The following is a 22,812-nucleotide window of genomic DNA, read 5'->3' on the forward strand; positions in this document are numbered from 1 at the left end:
TAGCAAAAGTTCTGGAAAGAGAGTATTTATACTTTTGCTGCATACTAGCTTTGGCATTCTGTGTTTCAACAAAATATCTGAGCTTAGATAGCTTAGCTTGAAGCTGATGCTGATATGAGGTTTCATCATAAGCCATGGAATTGGTGGCTTGTGGGCACATCTGCCAAACATCAGCTCAAATGGTGAGACCCCAGTTGACATATGAACAGCAATACGGTATGCATACAGCACAAAAGGGAGATATTGTTCCTAATCACTTTGGTCAACATAAGCATGCAACATTTGCAAAGGAGACCTGTTAAAGCGTTCAACTAATCCATCACCAGCAGGGTGGTAAGCTGTTGTTCATGATTAGTGACGCTAAAAGCATCAAGAGTCTGACGTAAGATGGTGCTCTCAAAGTTTCTGCCCTGATCTGAATGTAGGATGTCTGGGATACCATTGCGACAAAACACTGTTGTAAGCTCTCTGGTAATGGTTGTGGCCGTTTGAATAGGTATTGGTATGGCCTCTACCCACTTGGTCATGTAGTCTTGAATAACCAGAAGATAACTGTTGTTATGTCGGGAAGTGGGAACTTCCAAAATATCTACTGCTGCCATCTCCCAGGGCTTGCCAATGGGCACAGTGGTCAAAGGGGCACAGGTTGGTAATGCAGGCTTAGACCGCTGACAAACTAAACATCATCTGCAATACATTTCTATGTCTTGCAACATTCCAACCCAGTACCCAACTTGACGTACCCTGGCTGTTGTCTTCTCAAATCCTAAGTGGGCAGCAGATACAGCATCATGATGCTGATATAACAGGGTGGGGAGGTATGACTCTGGAATGAGAGGAACCAATACTGTATTAAGACTAGGTGATGGTGTATACCTTCGACATACTAACCCATCATGCAGGCACCACTGTGACCAAAGCTGTTTGTATTGAGAGTAAGGATGTGTATGCCATACAAAATTATGAGGTGGGGCCGTCTGATTTTAACTCAGTGCTTCATAAATTTGTTGGATAATGGGATCGTTAAATTGTTGCTGGCGTAATTCTTCAGTGAACAGATGTAGCTGTGTAGTTGCAGCAGTGTGTGCTTTTCTAGAGAGTGCATCTGCATTGCCTTTGTCCTGCCCTTTGCGATATGTAATAGTGAAGTCATATTCCTGAATGGCGAGTGCCCATTGGGCTAAAAGGCCTTCCATTTTCTGTGCAGATAACCACTGCAAGGGAGCATGGTCAGTAATGATAGAGAACTCTCTACCTAACAAATAATGTCGAAGCTGTTTAAGGGCATGGACAACAGCTAAGCACTCTTTTTGAATTACACTATAGTGTTGCTCTGAAGTCGAGAAGGCTCTACTAGTGTATGGTACAACTGGCCACTTTGTTCAAGTACAGCGGCAATACCTGTGGCACTGGCATCTGTATATAGCTGAAATTGTTTAGCAGCTGTAGAAAAGTCTGGATTTTTAAGTATTGGGGCACACAAGAGGGCATCTTTTAGTTGTTTAAAAGCTATCCACAAGATTTGTTCCACACATAAGGGGTCTCTTTGTTAGTTATGTTGTGCAATGGGGCTGCAATATCTGCAAATTTGTGGACGTAACAACGATAGTAAGATGCAAGTCCCAGAAAACTTCTAAGGTTGTCTGGCTCAGATGGAGTAGGCCAGTTACGAACTGCAGACACTTTCTCAGGATCAGGGGACATACCAATTGCTGAAAGATTGTGCCTCAGATACGTAATGGAAGACAAGCCAATGTGGCACTTGCTGCCACGAAATGTAAGTCCAGCATTGGACATACGCTGAAACAAAGTGTCAAGGTGTTGTATGTGTTCCTGTAGATTGGCAGAATGGAGTAATAAGTCATCTAAATACGTAGTGACAGATGATAAATCACCACAGATAGAGTTAATAAGCCTTTGAAATAATGAAGGAGCCCCAGATAAGCCAAACAGCATTCTACAAAATTCGAGCAACCCAAACCCAGGCCCAGGACAAAAAACAGTTTTGGGTTGGTCCTTGCTATGAACTGGTAACTGCCAATACCCACTCCTGAGGTCAAGGGTAGAGAAAACTGTGCAACCCATCAAGAAGTCCTGGACTTCATCAGGCCTAGGAAGTGGGTAAGCATCCTTAACTGTGCGTTTATTCAGTTCCCGGTACACAAGTGTACCTGCCCATTCTTCTTACAGCAGGGGCCATCCATAGGCTAGAACTAGGCTCAATTATTCCCTGTTACAACGTGGTGTTTATTTGTTGCTGTACTTCTGCATGGTAATTCCCTGGTAATCTTCTAGATGGTATTTTTACAGGGTTGCCAGTTGTGGGAATGAAGTGTTCTGCAACTGTGGCATTCCCGGGGGAGGTACGAAACAACTCTTTGTGAGCTTCAACAAGCGACAAAAGGGCTGGATCACCACATTCAGGCAGATCATAACTTGAGGTTTTAACATCAAAGATGGGGACAGCATAGTCATGTATGGCTTCCTCAGGTGACTGGAACTGGTGATGCTTTCATCTTAACTGCCTTAGTTGCTTCAAGCAGTGGCTCCATTTCAGGTGGAAGTTTCGTCACAGCACTATTATGTATGGTAACAGGTGATGTTGTGAAGTCAAGTAATAAGCCATGCTTTTGCATGAAGTCAACACCTACAATCACAGATGTGATTAGTGACCTAACTACAACAAAACAGTGGTCTGCTTTAACATTACCTAGCTGTATGTTTGTTGTGATTTGTCCCAAAGCTGAAATGGACTCGCCAGCTGCTGACACTAACTACAGTCCCTGCAGGGGTTTAGCTAGTTTGTGGTTAGGTGTAACAAGGTTCTCTCTTACTAACGAAACAGACGACCCTGAGTCAACCATTACCTCAACTACTCTGCTTTCTAGTACGCCATTAATTATGGACCCTTGTGTCCTTACTGCTGCTACAACTACACTACTATAACTATCTACATTACTACACAAAGTGCTCACTACTTTCAGGGGTGCCCCCAGCCCGTGCGAGATGCCCCCAGTCTGTGCGAAACACCCCTTGTCCGTTTCCCGAACGACAGTCCTTCGCGAGGTGGCCCATCCTTTAGCAATTAAAACATCACTTTAATCTCAGGAAATTATGCTGCACATGACCAGGCTGGTTACAACAGAAACAGAGGAGTCTGACTGACTGCTGGGAGGTTCTCTGATTAATTGCCATGGCAACTACCTGTTCAGTCAGATCCACGACTTGCTCTGTTAGGGCTTCCACACGATCAATTGGCTGCTGAACAGCTGCTAATTTTTCACCAGGATTCTCAGCATGAATATTCATCAACAACTTTGCTCGCTGCATCAACTGCCCCAAGTCATTAATCTCTCCAGCTGCACGTAATCGCTTGCTTATTTCCAGGGAGAGTCCCGTTAGAAACTGGTGAATCACTACCTGTTGTTGTGTTGTCGCATCTGCTGCTGGAATAGCTCGATCTATTAGCCTTTTTAGTTCGTGACAGTATACAGGCAATGACTCGCCAGGAAGCAACCGTCTGTGATGAAAGTCATCCATCAACACAAACCATACTGGCCCTATTCTCTCCAGGATGTTTTTCTTAGCTTGGTCATAACTTGCTTGCTGCTCTGCGGTCAACTCTACACAGGTAACAAGTGCTTCTCTCTCTATTAATGTCGGCAATTTCTTTGCTTTCATCTCGTTCCAGTCATTTGCACTGCAGCAGATCTCGTAATGCTTGAACCATTCAGTTGGGTCACCTTCTGAGAAGTTTCTGGGCAAACTGATGTGCTTGGAACTCGTTGCAGCTGTAGTTGGGTTAGACATAGCCAACTTCAACCGTCCACTGCTACCGATGTAATACTCATCAATAACTAACACTCAAGCAACTAATAACTTTAATATGCCAGACTAAATAATGTCAACATAGCAAGACTTTATAAATACAGGATACAGGAAATTAACTAAATGATGTCATATGATTACAAATATATTCATGTGTTGTTACATCAGCAATGGTGTGAATACAAGTCAGTTCAATATTACACTTTATTCCACACATTTTACCTGAGGCAATTTTACCCGTGGTGTAAGTTGCCAAGTACAGATCTCACTTCTCTGAATTTAAGGCCAGGAGTAGAGAAGGTACATTACTTCTTTAATTGCTATATGACTTGTGTGCTCCATTAGACATTTTCTGCTGGTCATTTCCGTTCCTGTTTTCTGTTCGCTTTTCCGTTTTCCTATAATTCCACTTACCCTGTTTGTAGGCAGGTGCTGATGTAGTCAGCTAACCAAACTATGTAAACAAGCTTGTTTGTGGTAATTTATACCTGAGGTTTGCAGAGCTACCATGGGTATTTGGTGCTTATGTTGAGGTAAATGGCAGTTACTTTAATACCGATGGCTTTTACATTGAGAAGTACACAGAAAAAAAATGGAATTTTCAACTAGTAGGGACCATAACACATCGATAAAAGTACTGAAACAAGCTGGAGTAGTGCGCGATATTAATTCACAGTAAAACTATAAGAAGTATTATATCCCTACTGTGCTCACAGTAAAACTATAAAAGAAGTGTTATATCCCTACTGTCTTTTCCATTATGGTATCTTGAGCACAGTAGGGATATAACACTTCTTATAGTTTTACTGTGAATTAATATCGTGCACTACTCCAGCTTGTTTCAGTACTTTTTATCAATGTGATATGGTCCCTACTCTAGTTGAAATTTCCAAATTTTTCTGTGTACTTGTTTGTTAACTTTTTTTATAAATAATAATTATGACTGGTGAACCCACGCATACCGCATCTGAAATGGCGTCTCGCGCCCCAATTATCATCTTAAAAGTGAAGTATCCATTACGCTTCGTTGTTGGCTATGTTCAACCAGTTACACAGCAGTATGAATCAAGAACTCTGTTTGAAAAGCACCTCTGATATCAAAAGCCACTGTGACAAATATGGACGATTTCCGTTACGATGGAAAGCCATCACGTGCTATTGCCAAATCGACACTTTGCTGGACACAAAGGAGGACACTGGTAAATCCATGAAGAATGCATTGTACGTACTGCGGTATGCCAAAAGGCACCTGTCGGGCCGAAGCGATGTCAAACAGTGAAAAAATCAAGCCTGTAACCTTAGTCGTTATTGAGTTACACTTGTCTGAAGGCATCAGTCAGTTACTTACTTACTTACTTACTCAATCAGTAGAAAATTCGGTTAAATAAATAATTTTTAAAATTTCGTAGCAACTTGTTGAAAGCGTTTCAGGTTGATCTGAAAGCTTGTTTGGGCTTAGTTTGGGCTTAGTTTGGGCTTAGTTTCACCTAACCAATACTGCCTGATCTTCATTAGGGGAAATTAAGGCTTTTTTTGGGTGATATTATTTCGTGGGCCACGCCTACTCCTTTGTGATCCTTACTATACACTTCTATCGTAGTGTATGATACTGTGATATTTAGTAATACCGTGATACTTTTATGAAAGGTAGACCATTTGCTATATTTCAATACTGCCCAGCACTACCCACTATTCTTTGTTTTCAGCTATGATTTTATTTACAAATTGTCATATGCCAAATTTCACCATATTATATAGGATGCATATGTTCCTTCAATCATGACTGAGGAGCAATGGAAAACAGAAAGCCTTTCTCCTTCAGCCAATGAAAATTATCAGTCACTTAGTAGCATGAAGTATAAGATGAGTCAACTGGATGAGGATGCTGAACTTTGAACTATTTGTACTGTTTAATCACTTGATTCTTGCACACATTGTAAACTTGCCTATGTGTTATTATTCCACAGCTTAATATGTTACTTCAAATGTTTCAAGTTTTGCATCAACAACATTTATACAGTTACACACACCCTTCAGACATTTTACAGTCTTGTATATTATGCATAGTAAGGCAATACAGTGGAACCTCAGATATCCAAACCCATAGGGACCAGGAGTGGTTCATAAGTCTGAAAAGTCCGTATCTCTGAAACCGTGATAAATAACCCTAAAATAGCACAAAAAAATTTTTTTGAACATCTGTTTTCAACTATCCTAATAGAACACTCACTACTCTAATAGAGCGGTCATTTCCATAGTTCAGTTAACCAAGAATCCGGATAACTGAGATTCCACTGTACATAATTCTAGCATGTCTAGTAAAGCTTATGTCAGTGTGTAATATATAAAAAATTTGTTTCTCTGCTGATATAGATATACTGCACAATGGGAATGTAGAAAAAACTAGGGCCCCTAATTAATGTGACCAGAAATTCTCTGGAAACGAAAATATATTGCAAATCAAGTGCATGGTCTTGCACTCATGCAGACTGTGTATATTTATATAAACATTTTTTTAGGTATTTTGTATATCACATCCATAACTACTGTACACCTATGCAAAGACAGAAAATCTGAAGAAGTGGTTAAGCAAAAGTGATAACCATGGCAGCAGTGGACATGTATGCCTATTAAGAAACTGCTTTGTAAGTAACACAAGAGTACATGACTCTAAAACTTTGAAACATCAGTAATTATTTACTACTGGCAAAGCAACAGCTACTTCTTGTGGCATATAGCCAGATAAGTCCAACTTTATTAGTGTTGTGATCATACAATTCAAGTTATTGTTTGCTAAAGATAGTTTTATTAAATTATTGCTACTGTCAATATAGTGATTCTGATAGGTCATCTATTGGTACACCCAATGAATCATTATTATTATTAAGCATCAATGCTTTTAGTGATGTGTTACATTTTAACACAGCAAAAAAATAGTGTTCCAATACTACCTATACTAACCCCGTCTTTAGTCAGTATTGAAACAACTATTTTTAAAAAGTCTCTATAATGAGACAAAATGAACCTCAAATCTATAAATGACTCCAATGTTGTTCACTATTGGAGCTACTGTTCTGTTTTTGTTTGAGTATACGTTAAATTTTTGGACTAGTAGTTCCAAAACATAGATGGAATAAATACAGTCAGTATTTGTATATATATTATGCTATTATCAACTTCATCAAACCCAGCATTAGTTCATTACAAGCTAACAATGATATTATAGCATCTACTGCCTCCTCAGTAATTAAGTTATCAACAACATAAAATTTTTTAATTTTGCAATGTTACTTAAAGATTTTGCCACTGTTGTAATATCACTTGTGTTAGTCTGTTTCCATTTATTCTCAAATCTTCTAGAGAAGTATTACTTCTAATAGCAGTAGCCCAGTATCTTTACTACTCCAGTTCCAAGTTTTTACAACTAAGGTATATACAGTTGCTTTAGTCCAGAATTACTTGATATTGCAAGCCCAATGACATCAACTGTTTCTTCAGTGGTTTGATTATTGTGAAGGGTGAGTGTTCTCAACATTTTCTTTCTTCTCAATGTTCATGCAATTGTTGTAACTCCATATGTCTTTTAATAGTTGTTACCAACAGTAAACGCCTGCAAAAAATCATTACTTAAGATAGCATCAGTTAAGTCATCAGAAACACTTTCTGGTATTTGGTTATTATTAAGCTTTAGCTCCCTTAGTTCAAAAATATTCTTTAGTGCATTTGCTATCTGTTCCAAGAACGTTGTCGTGGAGATACACTGGATATTGCTCAGTATTACAGATTCTATTGCATCTGCAGCTTCACAACTAAGCAGTGGCGGATATAGGGGGTTGCAATAAAAATAGTGCGTGCCCCTAATTTATTTACGACTCGTCGTGTGGGTGATAAAATCACCAAGAGTTATGCATAGTGTATTATTAAGACTTCTTCTACTGGCGAAACTTCATGCTGTTCAACAGCAGCATTGACCAGCAGGTTGTGACCTTTTTTTTTATCTTCAACCTACAGTTAGGCTGAAATTGAGTCGAACCTGAAACCCCCTCTGAAAATTTTCTAGATCCGCCACTGCTAAGTTACCAATATAGAATACTTTCAATGTCAACAGCTTTCTCAGTGAAAGTGCAATGGTATCAGCTGACCCTTCATTCTGTAGTATATAACAGCACAGTAACTAATACATTCTGTTGTTTAAATGCTTTCTTACATTAGTGTCCCAGTGTTACAAACTGGGCACTTGAATACCACCTTCCAGTTCCTGACAGGAATCCACAGAAATAGCCTGTGGGTAACATAAGTATCAGGTTGTGGCTCCTGGTTTATACTGAATTTGGAAGATGGTGTGTGCCACCGCAGTATAGATTCAGCACCATCCTTTTGATCTTGTTCTTCCCTACAGACGAAGCCTTCCCAATCCACTGCTGGTCAGCTCTGGATATCTTCACTTTAGGAGTGGTTCCCAGAGCTGGATTCTTTTCGTCCTTGAATCTCCAACTGTCTGGGAAATAGTCCATCTCTTTATACACATTCAATATGGAAGAGAACTTATTCACTTTGAGGATACTTAATTTTGGCATGCACATAAATAATTATTAATTGTATGTTAATCGCAGGCTGTGGTGTTTGGGATTAATAGTGTGAGCATTGTGAACAGGAAGGGGTAAAAGAGTCTAAGCCAAAAATTATTTCCTTCCTGTTTATAATGTGAGTAGTACCACTAATCTACAGCCAGCTATTCTTCATCTGACAACCATAGCAACTGTTACTAAGCAACATGAATTTGAAAAATCAATCGCATTTAGCAATCACTGCTAGCAACCATTGCTATGACAATGAAGTGACATTTACCTTAGCAATAGATACTTAGCAACCATTGCTAAAGCAACAGTATAATGCTGAGGCATCTATTGCTATGATAACACTTGTTGTCCAATTGAACATATGCTTCCAATAGAATCACAGCACAGCATATATAAGCCAATCAAACAGATTTTTGTGGAGTGATCTGACAAACAATTGTAATACCTAATCATTAGACATATTTCAAATTAATAATAAATCAAAGTGCTATTGAGAGTATTAAATTGCAATGTTCACTTGTTGGATTATTGCATGCATTAGTTGTATACTCACTTCAATATCGTTTGATGGAGACAATCCTGATCTTGTTAACACCTGCATACATATACTACCACCAATTGTGATGTGACCTACACATAGTATAGATATAATACACTTATAAGTAACACTACTAGGGACCCGCCGATTATGCTGGCATAATTATGGGCATAATAGGTGCCTGAAAGCATAGAGCATAATGCTAGCATAATAGGTAGAATATTTTGTAACAGTATGAATTCTTGCTTATAAAAATAGCTATCACAGAAAGATCAATATAATCTAATAGAACAGTCAGTAACTCTAATTGAACAATCACATAGCTGACTGTTCTATTAGAGTATATCGATCTTTTCTGTGATATGCATTTTGACAAGTAAGTTTGTGCTTCAGCCACTTATTATTATCCATAAACTGGATATTATTAGCAGAGCATGAGAACTGAGGCATAAATAATTGGGCATAATTTGAGCATAATAGGTAAGTTTTAAGAAATTTAAGCATAATAGGTAAATTTTTGAGCAGTGCAGCATAGCATAATAGGTAAAATTATGAGCATAATCGGCGGGTCCCTAAACACTACACACAGTAAAATAACACACACACGCATGCATGCATGCATACACACACGCGCGCACAAGCACACACATTACAGTGTGTACCTGAGAAGAACTGAAATCTTGGTCGGATGACCCTTACGAACGGTGGATTCATGGGATAGTCTTTAGAAAATTTCATTTCAAGTTGTACAACAGGCTAAGAATATGACAGTTCATGAACAGTACTACTGTACAACGGTACAAATTTATTAGCAGTAAAGATTAAAAGAAAAACAATACATGTAACTAGCATACTTTTCCGTTGTACATGGAGGCATAGTGGTCAAGACCCTTCTGTAGTTTAGAGCCAGGTTCAAAGTCAGTCAACTCCACTTCCTGTAGTATATACTAGCTGATATCACTGGCAAATGACTAGATGGCTGACTTACCCACAAAAATAAGTTATCCTACAACAACAAAAAAACAAGCAACAGTAAAACACAATACATACATAAAAATGGAATGCATTAGTGAGACTTTAATGACTTTTATTTTCATTCCAACACAATTCTGCTTGAAAATTGACTGAATGGCTGCATGAAAGCCAATCCTAGTATAGTGCTTATGCAAAATTGTTTTGAAAACACAAATTAGTACTAGCTGTACTTACTTGGTTGTTAACTGCCACATCTACTATTAGCCTAGTGTCAAAATCAGTGTGGCTTCTATTCAAGGGCGGCCACTATTTGAGGGCAGCAATAACAGGTTTTGAAAGTGTGATGATATTCAGTATAGGCTATTAGCTAAAAAAAATTGTTGATACATGTACATGTATATGCACCAGAAGGAACCAGCAGATATATGGTATGGCCTCTACATACATGATGTACCCCTGTAGAACGACTACAGTATTACTCTATTCCTTACTGAGAACACTACCGAATAATACTGCAAAATAGTCTACTTCACTTTCCATCATAAGCAGAAATACCTTGGAACAATCAATCAAATAATATCCACAGCATATGGTCTGTCTTTAAAGGCACAGTGTGGCCATTATTCAAATGCAGTGACTATAAAAGGTGTAGCATTAAAAGGTATACATTCCTGTAGCAGGAAATATGGTATAGAGTCTGCTGACTTATCTCAGAGCAATGCTGTACACATTCAGCCTTTCAAAAGGTACAACAGTGAAGCTAATATTTTTTGGCTGTCCACAGACTCCATATTTTCCTGCTGTCTTGCATGCTCTTCAAATCTGTACAACAATGTAGTAGCAAGTCAACAAAAGAATGTCTATAGCTTTGTAAAATTGAAGCACACAGGCAGGTTATACTGTTTTCACTACATATGTTTACTACACATAAAAGTGTGGCTGCACAATTTCATGGATATATTAACCTTTATTGTATTATCTTAAGCTGGTTTGAGCTACTAGATCATATACCAGCATAATTCACCTTTGTTCCATTCTGAATTGGAGGAATACTTATGCGGCTTTGCTGACACTTATGTACTAAAGGCTACAATAAGTCAGAACAATTAGCTGGAACTCCATAGTGCACTACCTTTAAAATCACAAGAATGGAGTAACATGCTCTCATATGGCTGATACAACCAAACAAAAGTATCAGTCATCTGGTGAATTGTAGGTCAAGACAATAAACTAGTCATTGCAGGTGAGTAATAATTCTACAGCTGTATGCATGGCCTAACAAAAAAAATAATGCAGTAGTAGGGACGATGAGGGTGTGAGTGTGGCCCACGATAAAATATCACCCAAAAACCTGCCTTAATTTCCCCTCATCACGACATGACAGTATTGGTTGAGTAAAATCTAGCCAAAAGTGTCTTCAGATCAACTCGAAACATTTTCGTCAAGTTGCTACAAAATTATAAAATATGTGACCGGATTTGCGAAAAGGGGTCTTCCAAGTAAGTTAGTCTGGCGGCTACACCAGACGTTGGTGCTATTGGTATGTATCAGTAGCAGGCTTGTTGTAATTACCAACCAAAAGTAATCAGTACAATTACAATTACTTTTTAAAGCCAATCTAATGATACAATTACAATTACTTCAGTATGTAAAATAATGATTAACAATTACAATTACTTTTCAATTACTACTGTACAATGGGGTACAACAATAACATACAATTCTCCAGCATTAATCTTTAGGTATGTTAACTGTTCAATTTTTTTGGTAATAGTCTACATCTATTTGGCCTGAGAATATTGCCACTATGGCTGAATGCATGCTCAATTGGTGCAGATGTTGCTGGAACTCCCAGTATATTCTTTGCTATTGTACTTAAAATGGGGGTATTTAAATGTTTTCATTTCCAAAATTTTTAAAGGGTTTTCATCCTTTGTAAAATCTGTGTCATCAAGATACGCTTTAAATTCTTTCTCTACTATTGAACCTTCTAAAAACCATCCACTGTGTTTGAGGTATCAGCCAAACAATTTTCTTTTCTTAGTTGGGGATTCTACTTCTTTTCCACTTGTTTCTTCTACTGTAGGTGTATGATGAGTATTGTCATTAGGTATAGTACGAGCAACAAATAACCATTTACTGACTAGTCCATGTGTAAAAGCAGAGTAAGCCGCATGGGGCTGGGTGATGGCAAAAGATGATACAACTTTAATTCACTAATCCAAGTGGTGATTTTATTAGAAACATACTGTGCAACAAAAGCAGTAGATCCAATAGCAGCCCCGAGATGAGGCCGTCCGTCTGTGGTTACATTGACACAAGTATTGGCAAAAAGTAATTGAGCATGATTCAGGTACTGTTCTTTGACAACAAGCCAAGTTTTAGATGCGTTTGGAAAATAGCCAAAATGTGGTCCAAGTAATGAAAACTGGTCCCACCAGAGACACAGATGTGAAACTTCACCACAAGCACTTGCGTTATCTGCATACCATGCCTGAGTGACATTGTTAGGTAATCTACGAATAAGAGGTATTGTAGACAAGGCGTAAAAAGACATAGCAAGGGGGTCCCCTTGAGTAGTCCCTTCGTTGGAATAAATAACATCACCATCAACATATAATGGTGCTGGAAAACGATATGTGTTGATTAGAATGGTCGAAAAAGCAGTGCATGTATACTGGATGTTTTGCAATGCTACTGCCCTGTTAAGTGAATTAAAAGCATTGCTGGCATCAACAAGTAAAAAACCTTCAGGTTTCTCATCATCAAAAATGGACCTCATGGAATGGATTGCAGCTTCAACACCACAAGTTTGGCCAGCACAAAGCTGTAGAGGACCAGCAGCACGTTGAATATCAGGTCCAATAATTGACAGAACAGCCTTGGCAATAATGCGTCTAACTACCTCTCCTACACCAATAGGGCGGACACCAGGATTTTTATCCACGACACAAGTGGCAAAACAATTTCAGGATCAACAAATGATGTACACAGATGACGAGCTAAAATAGCAATGGAACAGCAAAGTTCAGCAGAGGCAGATTTGAAGGATGAACACAAACGTCTCCAGCCATAAGCATCCAGACCAGAAGGTCCTTCAGATCCTGAGGTATGAAGAGCGGCTGCATGAATTACAGAACCATCCAAGGCTTCAAAAATAACTGGGTAATATACCAAAAAGGAATCAGTATTAGTATCCAAACATTCAGGGTAAAGTGGAGCAGCAGAAGGATGTTTATTTTCAAGCACATCTCGTACTGTTGTATTTTCTTTAGCATCAGTAACCTCAGACAAGTGGAGATGCCTGTCCCCAAGGCGTGCTTGGTTTTTCCATTAAACATAAGCTTGGCAAAAGAGTAAGCTAATCTACCATCTGGATCAGAACAGTTGGAACGTGGCTGCTTATTACTGAGTCTTTGTTGAATAGCTCGCCCCTCTAGTACTAAATCATTCAGATTGCCATCCATCCACAACTTCAAACGTCTTTCAATACACGAGATATGATCTTTACTCTTTGAAGATTGAGAAGGCTTCTGAAGAGCCAAGGAACACAAAGTAAAAGCTGCCTTTAAAGCAATACCTTCTAGGGCAGACCCTTCTCCAGCAGCACGAAACAATCTAGCAAGCTCTAATACAAACTTTTTGATGACATTTCCATTAGGAATTTTAAAACAGTTACTTCTCCAATGAACAACTTCTTGATAGGTTGCTTCCAAAGCATGACAGAAACTTTGTCAGTCCATGGAACCCCAAGTGAATATTGCATCTGAAGCACGCGGAAAATCCGGTAAGTTTGGTAGATTAGGCGAGCTTTCTCCAGCGGATACTGAGGCAGAGGAAGAAATCAATAATTGAGAAGAGTTCCCGCTAGGGAGCTGTGAAGTAGCCTCGGAATTAGCAGTGACAAAACGACAATGTTTCTTGCCATCAGAAGTCTCACACATTTCAATAAAACTTGACAACGGTTTTCCACGGCAGCGAATCGAAGATTTCCAGTTTCTAGATGATGATTTACCAGCATGGCGCTCGAATTCACAAGGTGTGAAAATCTTTCCGTCGAAAGAAATACAGAGGCTAGAGCCACTAGACAAGTTCTTGGTTTGTAGCTTCGCGTTTAAAGCACCGCAAACAATGTCCACTTCATTTCTGTCGACTTGAGAAATCGACGAGGCCATGCCACACCAATCCCACAATCGAAATAAGATCTCAATTTTTGGGGTTTTGAGACAAATGGCACCCCATAGCCGGTTATAGTCATAGGTCTTCATAATAGTGTCATAAATGATAGGCTCTCATCAGGGGCGGATCCAGGGGGGGGGGGTTTGGGGGCTGAAGCCCCCCCCCCTTCATATTTAGGCTTTACTTGATCAATATGCTGAGTATTATAATGGAATTTTGTCTTAGTATAATTATATGATCACTAATAATACAAATACTCATAAAACCACCTTATAAACATCTTTCCAAGATATTATCAGTGGATTTATGCTAAAGTTTATGCAACAAGGACCCGGATCAGCATTGGAGGTGTACAAGATCGAGGTACTCTAATAGAGCAGTCAGCTAACTACTCTAATAGAACATTCACTAGAAACATGTAGTTGGTTCTGTTATGGAATTTTTCCAAATCTGCCTGCACCTATACATACAATGAAGTGCAGTGGTCTGTTTAAAGGGCTTCATTCATCAACTTGTGTAGTTAATATGTATGGCAATACTTAATTCAGGTACACAATTTCCATTGAAAGTGCTCTCAAATTCAATCTTGTATTGTTCAAAATTTTCCACTTTCAACATTATCATTCTAACATGCACCTATTCAGTGTTGTGCAATTGTGAGAGGGGTGCATCATGTATTTGATTGTCTGTATCTACCCAAACTTTTCCTTAGCAAAATGCTTCAGAGAGCCACACCTATAATCTAAAGGCAGTATATAAAATACCTACGGGCAGAAAATATTATGAATTTTATGTGGAAATGTCTCCAAATTGCAGTATTTTAGCATCTATTTTTCAAAATTTTCCTGGGGGGGTATGCCCCCAGACCCCCCTAGTTCCAGCATGCGGCATGCTGGGAAGTGTACTTCACACACCTCTACCCAAGAGATTAGTACCTTGAGTTAGCCCCCCCCTTTTATAAATCCTAGATCCGCCCCTGCTCATTGCTCTTCTAGGAAATATAGCGCCCGAAAACTCATGGTGATCGATAATACCTGAGCTGCTCTACTTTAGCCTAGACCTTTATATGCTCCAAATTTTAGACTAATCGGTTTAGCTATCCATTTGGCAGCTACAGGTGTCCGGGAAAAGGATCATCCGGAGTCCAGTCATTTTAAGGTTTAACTTTAAACTAATTGCAACACAAATGGTTTCAACAGTTTCTAGCACAGAAAAATGTGCTCTATAACATATCAAAAGTCCCGGAAAATTTTATAAGGGGAAAGTGACCTTTTGCATGACCTTTTTAGCCATTTTTAGCAAAAAAGTAGGATTTGTGCTTCTATTTCAGCTGTACTTATCCAAACTATTTACATTTGGTATCAAATGATTGCTCTCACTATAAGGAACAAGATGACACTTGTTTGGTATCCATAGCTTAATTTGTTCTAAAGTTATCATCATTTTACTGGACAAAACTAATATTATTTATTTCCGCCTACGCACTTAATTAAATTTTGGTTTAAGCTATTTATTACTTGTCTGATGATAGTTTTCCCATAGCAAGGGACTATTTTCATAACAGAGGGTCATAATGAAGACTAGAAGGTGCATGTTAAACCGAGAAATAGCATAGCTTTATATACAATTCGGTTGTTTTCATTTTCCATTGTCATGAAGATGGATTTAATTCTTTACAACTCCAAATCTGACATTGTACAAGTTAAGTTAGGTACATACACAATGACACTCATTATAATAGAATTGTACTTTAACCATGGCCGTGGTAGGGGAAAATCTACTCTCTTGTGTATATAAATGGTAAGTTTCGCTTTCATTCAGTGTTGGTATCTGTATCATCTTCTTCATGGTTTGAGTTATCTGAGTTGATGCAGTCTGTTCCCTTGCAGTTGCCACAAACAGAAGAGCATTTCACATTGTATTTCTTGCAAGTGCATCTCATGCTGCTGTAGTCAGTGTGGCAATTACATCTAATCATTTTCAACAGCTCATCTGGAGCAGGTGATAGATCAGTTAGCACAGGCATCAGTTTTCCATCATAGTCTTTCTACTCCCATGCAGTTGGCTGCATTTCACTGGCATCACCTTTCCACTCTTGTGTTTGTAAATATACACAGAAACTGTGATATTTAGCAGTAGCTGAAGTAGGTGGAAAAGTTTGTGGAAGAACAAATGTAGTACTTTTAGCTATACCTTTTCACAAAAACACTTGTAGTGGAGAGAGTTTAATCCTTCCTTTGGACTTCCACAGTATAAATCCACTAGTGCTTGCTCTCCTGCAGCCACGATGTCATTTGGTGTAGATGCTGCTGCACTGAACACTTTGGCCTGCATTTGAAAGTATTTACTGGACTTCTTTCCCAATGCCATATAGCTGTGATATTGTGCCACATCCAAGTATTGCATGTAGGAAGAGAATGTTGTAGCATATTTCAAAGCTAAGTTTCTTTTTGACAGCAGTTATGTTCAACACGCTAGGTTTCATAGTGGCTTTTTTTGGCTCTGGTTTGAAAAATGTGGTAATTGTGTGATTCCAAGCAGGCATGATAGCACAACAATACAAGAAGATCGGTGGCATCACCAACTAGCACAATGTCTGCTACTCTGGCTAATTCTACTGCTTTTTGTACAATCATCACATCAGCATCTCCTGAAGCATGGTATACTTTGCAATTTCTTTCCAAGAAGCAGCTAAGCATATTAATGAACAGCTACTTGTTGGTGCTGTTCAATAAAAAGTGCCCTTCTTCATGTTCAGCTTCATATCTTTGGTGAATGACATGTGAGAAGTCATCAACAAAAGATATGATACATCTGAGGAGGGCCAAAGGGTACTCCGGAGTGGCTGTGTCATTCACCAAAGATACGAAGCTGAACATGAAGAAGGGTACTTTTTTATTGAACAGCACCAACAAGTAGCAGTTCATTAATATGCTTAGCTGCTTCTTGGAAAGAAATTGTAAAGTATACCATGCTTCATGCAGGAGATGCTGATGTGATGATTGTACAAAAAGCAGTAGAATTAGCCAGAGTAGCAGACACTGTGCTAGTTGGTGATGACACCAGTCTTCTTGTATTGTTGTGCTATTATGCCTGCTTGGAATCACACAACATATTTTTCAAACCAGAGCCACTATGAAACCTAGAGTGTTGAACATAACTGCTGTCAAAGAGAAACTGATTGGCTTTGAAATATGCTACAACATTCTCTTCCTACATGCAATACTTGGATGTGGCACAACATCACAGCTATATAGCATTGGGAAAGATAAAGTCCAGTGAATACTTTCAAATGCAGGCCAAAGTGTTCAGTGCAGCAGCATCTACACCAAATGACATCGTGGCTGCAGGAGAGCAAACACTAGTGGATTTATACAGTGGAAGTCCAAAGGAAGGATTAAACTCTCTCCACTACAAGCATTTTTGTGAAAAGGTATAGCTAAAAGTACTACATTTGTTCTTCCACAAACTTTGCCACCTACTTCAGCTACTGTTAAATATCACAGTTTCTGTGTATATTTACAAACACAAGAGTGGAAAGGTGATGCCAGTGAAATGCAGCCAACTGCATGGGGTGGAAAGACTGATGGAAAACTGATGCCTGTGCTAACTGATCTATCACCTGCTCCAGATGAGCTGTTGAAAATGATTAGATGTAATTGCCACACTGAATACAGCAGCATGAGATGCACTTGCAAGAAATACAATGTGAAATGCTCTTCTGTTTGTGGCAACTGCAAGGGAACAGACTGCACCAACTCAGATACCTCAATCCATGAAGAAGATGATACAGATACTAACACTGAATGAAAGCGAAACTTACCATTTATATATTTAATTAAGTGCGTGGGCGGGAATAAATATATTAGTTTTGGCCAGTAAAATGATGATAACTTTAGAACAAATTAAGCTATGGATACCAAATAAGTGTCATCTTGTTCCTTATAGTGAGAGCAATCATTTGATACCAAATGTAAATAGTTTGGATAAGTACAGCTGAAATAGAAGCACAGATCCTACTGTTTGCTAAAAATGGCTAAAAAGGTCATGCAAAAGGTCAATTTCCCCTTATGGGATTTTCCGGGACTTTTGATATGTTATAGAGCACATTTTTCTGTGCTAGAAACTGTTGAAATCATTTGTGTTGCAATTAGTTAAAGGTTGACCCCATTTTTTCATAAAATGACTGGACTATTAGCTATAAGGTGACTGAGGCACACAACCACAGATGGGGTGTAAGTACCCCACAAACACCTGTGGCAATCAGAGATGCCAACCTCTGAACAATTTTAGGAGTGAGACTTCAAACACTACCAGCAGTGTGGACCAGACTCCAGGATTTTTGGTAGTGAAGACCAAAAAAAAAAAAAAAAAAAGGTCGTCGTATGTTCTAAGTACAAAAATAAGCACAGGTCTGCCCAATTTTAAGCACAGGTCTGCCCAATTTTAAGCACAGGTCTGCCCAATTTTAAGCACAGGGCTAATTACAAAGCAGATCAGGCGTGAGAACTAAGCTGAAAGAGTGAGAAACAGAGGGTTAGGCGTGAGAGCGTGAGATTACTAGCCAAAGAGTGAGACTCACGCCTAATGCGTGAGAGTTGGCATGTCTGGGGCAATAGACTCTTTCCAAAACCACGCCCACTTTTCGACCGCCATTTTGAATGGGGCTACATAGCTATCGGTTACCATTATTCCACGGAACGGCACGGAACGGAATGGCATATTCCGTGGCATTATTCTCCGGAACGGAACAGAGCAGACACACGTGTCCCCCAACGCATCAACTATAGTATTAGCTACTTGGTGGCCATGGGCGTCCTGGAACGGCTAGATCTATAAGGGAAGTTCTATAGACTACATTCAGCTCTAAATCTATAGCTATCAGGTCTGCAAAGCTATAACATAAAAACTAGTAGCCGCAGTATTACAGCAATGTCTAGGTACTAATATTGTAATAAACTTAGTTGTCCCTCAGTCTCCACTATGTACGTAGCTATACAGCAATCGATGTCTAAGTTAACCTTGCTACATAGATTGATGCCACAGTGAAAAAAATTCTTAAGAATACACAGTTGACCAAAAATTGAATACAACTATGTTGATAACACCAACATTATCGAGTAAAATAAGTGACAAAGTAATAGTATATACAGTAAATTAACACAATTAAATTAAAAGCAGTACAGCAAATAAATGGTACAACGATAGACTACAAGGTAACAATTACTAAACACTAACTAGTTTCAACACAGCTTTGACAACTCCAGTGTACATTCTTGCCTAAGGTGCTTCAACCGAAACTGGAGAAATGCATACATCTCCATGGTACCATTCTGAACACTCCAAACAGCATGTCATTGGAGGTTGACGTGGCATTATATAAGCCTTCGCTTATTCAGTTTATATAACTTTCAGATTTTTCTTCTTTTGCCTCTGATTGGTAACAGAGAAAAACATTGTTGTTCAATATTATACAAGATGAGAGATGGCTACACATCTTAGGGTAGTCAAATACTAATGTGCCTGTGCCAGGGTTTTCACCTAAACACAGGAGCACTGCATATACAATGCTGAACAAACCAAAATTACTACTTCCAGTCTGTTTATGAACATCTACAAAGTTCAGGGTAAATTTTGATTTGCTGGTGCGCAGTAAACAGGCCATTTGCATTAGTTGTCACAAGAAAACATACTATCAAAAACCAACACATCTTTCTGGTTGAGTTACTAATTGTCACCCAGTGATTTCTGTTACTGTCATGTATAATTTGAGTGAAAGCACTTTCAACAATCAAATAACTCAATAGCCAACATCTTGAAATTTTGGTTGAACTACTTGTTCATTATTATATTGGTTAGCATTGATAATTGCAACATTAATCTAATCACTCGACAATACCACAGCTTTGTCCCCATCCATGAAGTGTAATTCATCAATCCAGGAATGGGTGTCTTCATCTTTGGACGATTCTCTGTATGTATCAGCAGTCTTTTATTTTGCAGGAGGATGCTGCTTCTTTTCACTGAGTCGTATACTTTTGAACAAGTTTTTAGAAGCTTCATTGACAGGTTGACTCGATGGAGAGCTGTCCAAAAGGAGTAATCCACTGTGTGATGAGCCTTCCTCACTGCACACTAGATGATCTGCATGTTGGAGCAAACATAACAACTGTTAACATAATGATATTAACTTGAAAACAAGTAAGGAAATATTAATCTTTTTTTCCCGCTAAAACATAAAAATGTACAGTTAATTGTTAGTAGCAGAGCCCATATTAAAATGAGCTCTAAATAGAGTAGAAACCTGGTCAGCATGTTCTATATAATTTCATTAGTGTGAACCAAGCAGTCAAAGAAAAGTATTGAGAGAAAGTGGCAAAAAATGGGTACTACCATTAAATGTTTGTGTATCACCACCACAATGTGATACTGCAGTGCATCAAAAAGCTACTATCAATGCTATTCTTGTCCAGAAAGTAAGCAATGACATTTTTTATTGGCCTTGCCATTGTTTTCCTATCTAGTAAACAACTACAGGCTACCAACACTTCAGTAACTCCACCACAGGCTTAGCAAACCCATGCAGCACGAAAGAGATTTGATAAAATTTTAACTTAACTTTCAGCCACTAAAATTATCACCACTATAGTGTTCATTTTGCTCAATTGATGGTAAATCCATTCTAAAGTTAGTATTAGTATTAGGTTTACAAGTAAGGAGGCTCAAGGAGCCTGTAAAGCCTGATCTTTACAAAGTTGTTGCATTTAAGAAGATTATAAAATTGTAGCTAGGTTTGGAGCAGTCAGGCTGTTCCGTTGAGAGACAACATGTCAAACAAACACACACTCACCACTTTTACTGATACCCAAAAGATTCTTGTCCACTCACTTAAGTTTTCAAATTCTGTGTTAGGGCCCGCATACTTATTGCAACATACAACAGTACTAAATTTCTCTTTCATAAATCAAGCCAAAAGTTCAGTTTTCAACTGAGTGGCCTTTGTTTATAAAAGTCTGAATCTCTCATCAAAATCACGGAGATCTGCTATAGTACCTAAAATGTAATTCTCAGTCCTTCTTAGCTCTGGTCTACCACACTGGTAACTTAATTCATATTTTGAAAAGAATGGTTTACTGTTTGATTATCAAGGAGCTTATAGAAGAGGGAGATCTACAGAGCAACTATTACTAACTGCAATTGACACTATTATACATGCAATTGATAACAAGGCTATTGCTTGTGTTGCTTTCCTTGACCTAAGGAAAGCTTTTGACTCTCTTGACCATGTTATTTTGCTTCAGAGGCTTAACTCTCTTGGTGTATGTGATGTTGAACTAGCATGGTTCACAGATTATTTAAGTGATCGTTTTCAACGTGTCAAGTTTAATGGAAAATATTCTGATTGGGGATTAGTTAAAGGTGGTATACCTCAAGGAAGTGCCTTAGGGCCTCTTTTGTTTTTAGTGTATATGAATGAAATGTCCTTATATGTTAAACATGGTATTCTCCTGCAATTTGCTGATGATACAGCTGTAATTTGTTCTGGTATCAATTATTCAGATGTTCAAAGGCAAATGTGTGAGAATTTGCAGTTAATATCATGTTTTATTTCTGAATGCAAGATGAAGTTAAATGTGAAGAAATGTAATGTAATGTGGTTCAAGCCAAAATCTGTTAGTGATGATGAATCACCTCCAGTGTTTTCTATTGACGATGATGTTTTAAAAGAAGTTAGCAATCAGAAGTATCTAGGAATTGTGTTCGATAGCAAGCTAAATTGGAGAGATCAGATATCTCAAGTATGTAAAAAATGTCTTATTACCTATTCTGGATTAACTCTAATAGAAAATCACTTTCAACTACCATCATTAAAATGCTTATTAACTCACTTGTAATATCACATCTAGATTATGCACTCCCAGTGTGGGGACCACCACTCACACAGAACCTAGTAGATAGATTACAACGTCTGCAGAACTGGGGCATACGTATAGTTTACTCTTTACGTAAGTATGATCATGTATCTAAGTATCGTAACAACTTATCATGGCTACCAATTAAAAATCATATTCGTTATCGTTGTCTCTGTGCTATGCACCATTATCACTATTCTCAGGACAATGTTATTCCTCTAGATCCTCCTATTTTATCTGGTTCACTTCATAATCACAACACACGGCACCCCACAACTTATGCTAACACTGAAAGATGTCATTTATCAAGTACACAACAATATTTTAGAATACAAACAATTAAATGGTGGAATCAATTACCTAACTATTTATATATCAATAACTATCAAGAATTTACTTCCACTTTACATCACCATTTACTTACTGATTTTAAAACTTAAGTTTTCATCTTTTTTTTTTTTTGTAATAATTATTATGTAACATTATACTATACATGTATATATGTATGTATGTATGTATGTATGTATGTATGTATGTATGTATGTATGTATGTATGTATGTATGTATGTATGTATGTATGTATGTATGTATGTATGTATGTATGTATGTATGTATGTATGTATGTATGTATGTATGTATGTACGTAAGTGCTGCGTATGTATATTATGTATATGTATGTATGTACTGTGTATACTCCTCCTATATGGAAGAACGGCTATGCCGAATATAGGAGTTTAAAACCAAATTCAATTCAAATTCAATTCAATTCAAATTCTGCCGTCGGAATTGCCTTCCATTC

The 22,812-nt window shown here is 38.2% G+C and overlaps 2 protein-coding genes across 2 annotated transcripts in view; both read left to right on the plus strand.

Moving 5' to 3' along the window:
* Positions 1 to 5,837, plus strand: part of LOC136259196 (calcium permeable stress-gated cation channel 1-like) — a 132,282-nt gene extending 126,445 nt beyond the window's left edge. Inside the window, exon 23 of the mRNA XM_066052678.1 lies at positions 5,587 to 5,837. Coding sequence (XP_065908750.1) covers positions 5,587 to 5,724 — 138 coding nt within the window. The 3' untranslated portion in view covers positions 5,725 to 5,837. The remainder of the gene's footprint in view (positions 1 to 5,586) is intronic.
* Positions 5,838 to 21,212: 15,375 nt separating this feature from the next.
* Positions 21,213 to 22,367, plus strand: LOC136249039 (uncharacterized). The gene is made up of 2 exons (XM_066040947.1): positions 21,213 to 21,899; positions 22,008 to 22,367. Exons 1-2 carry the CDS (start codon positions 21,570 to 21,572, stop codon positions 22,050 to 22,052), a joined length of 375 nt encoding a protein of 124 aa, XP_065897019.1. The 5' UTR covers positions 21,213 to 21,569; the 3' UTR covers positions 22,053 to 22,367.
* The last annotated feature ends 445 nt before the right edge of the window (positions 22,368 to 22,812 follow it).

This window comes from Dysidea avara, chromosome 1, assembly GCF_963678975.1.
Source record: "Dysidea avara chromosome 1, odDysAvar1.4, whole genome shotgun sequence".
NCBI lineage: Eukaryota > Metazoa > Porifera > Demospongiae > Dictyoceratida > Dysideidae > Dysidea > Dysidea avara.

What these genes read in the sequence shown, in the direction of transcription:
- LOC136249039 (XM_066040947.1), top strand. Translation starts at nt 21,570, where the DNA reads ATGAATGAAATGTCCTTATATGTTAAACATGGTATTCTCCTGCAATTT. An exon ending in GGAGAGATCAGATATCTCAA is followed by an intron (nt 21,900 to 22,007) that starts GTATGTAAAAAA and finishes TATCACATCTAG; the next exon opens with ATTATGCACTCCCAGTGTGG.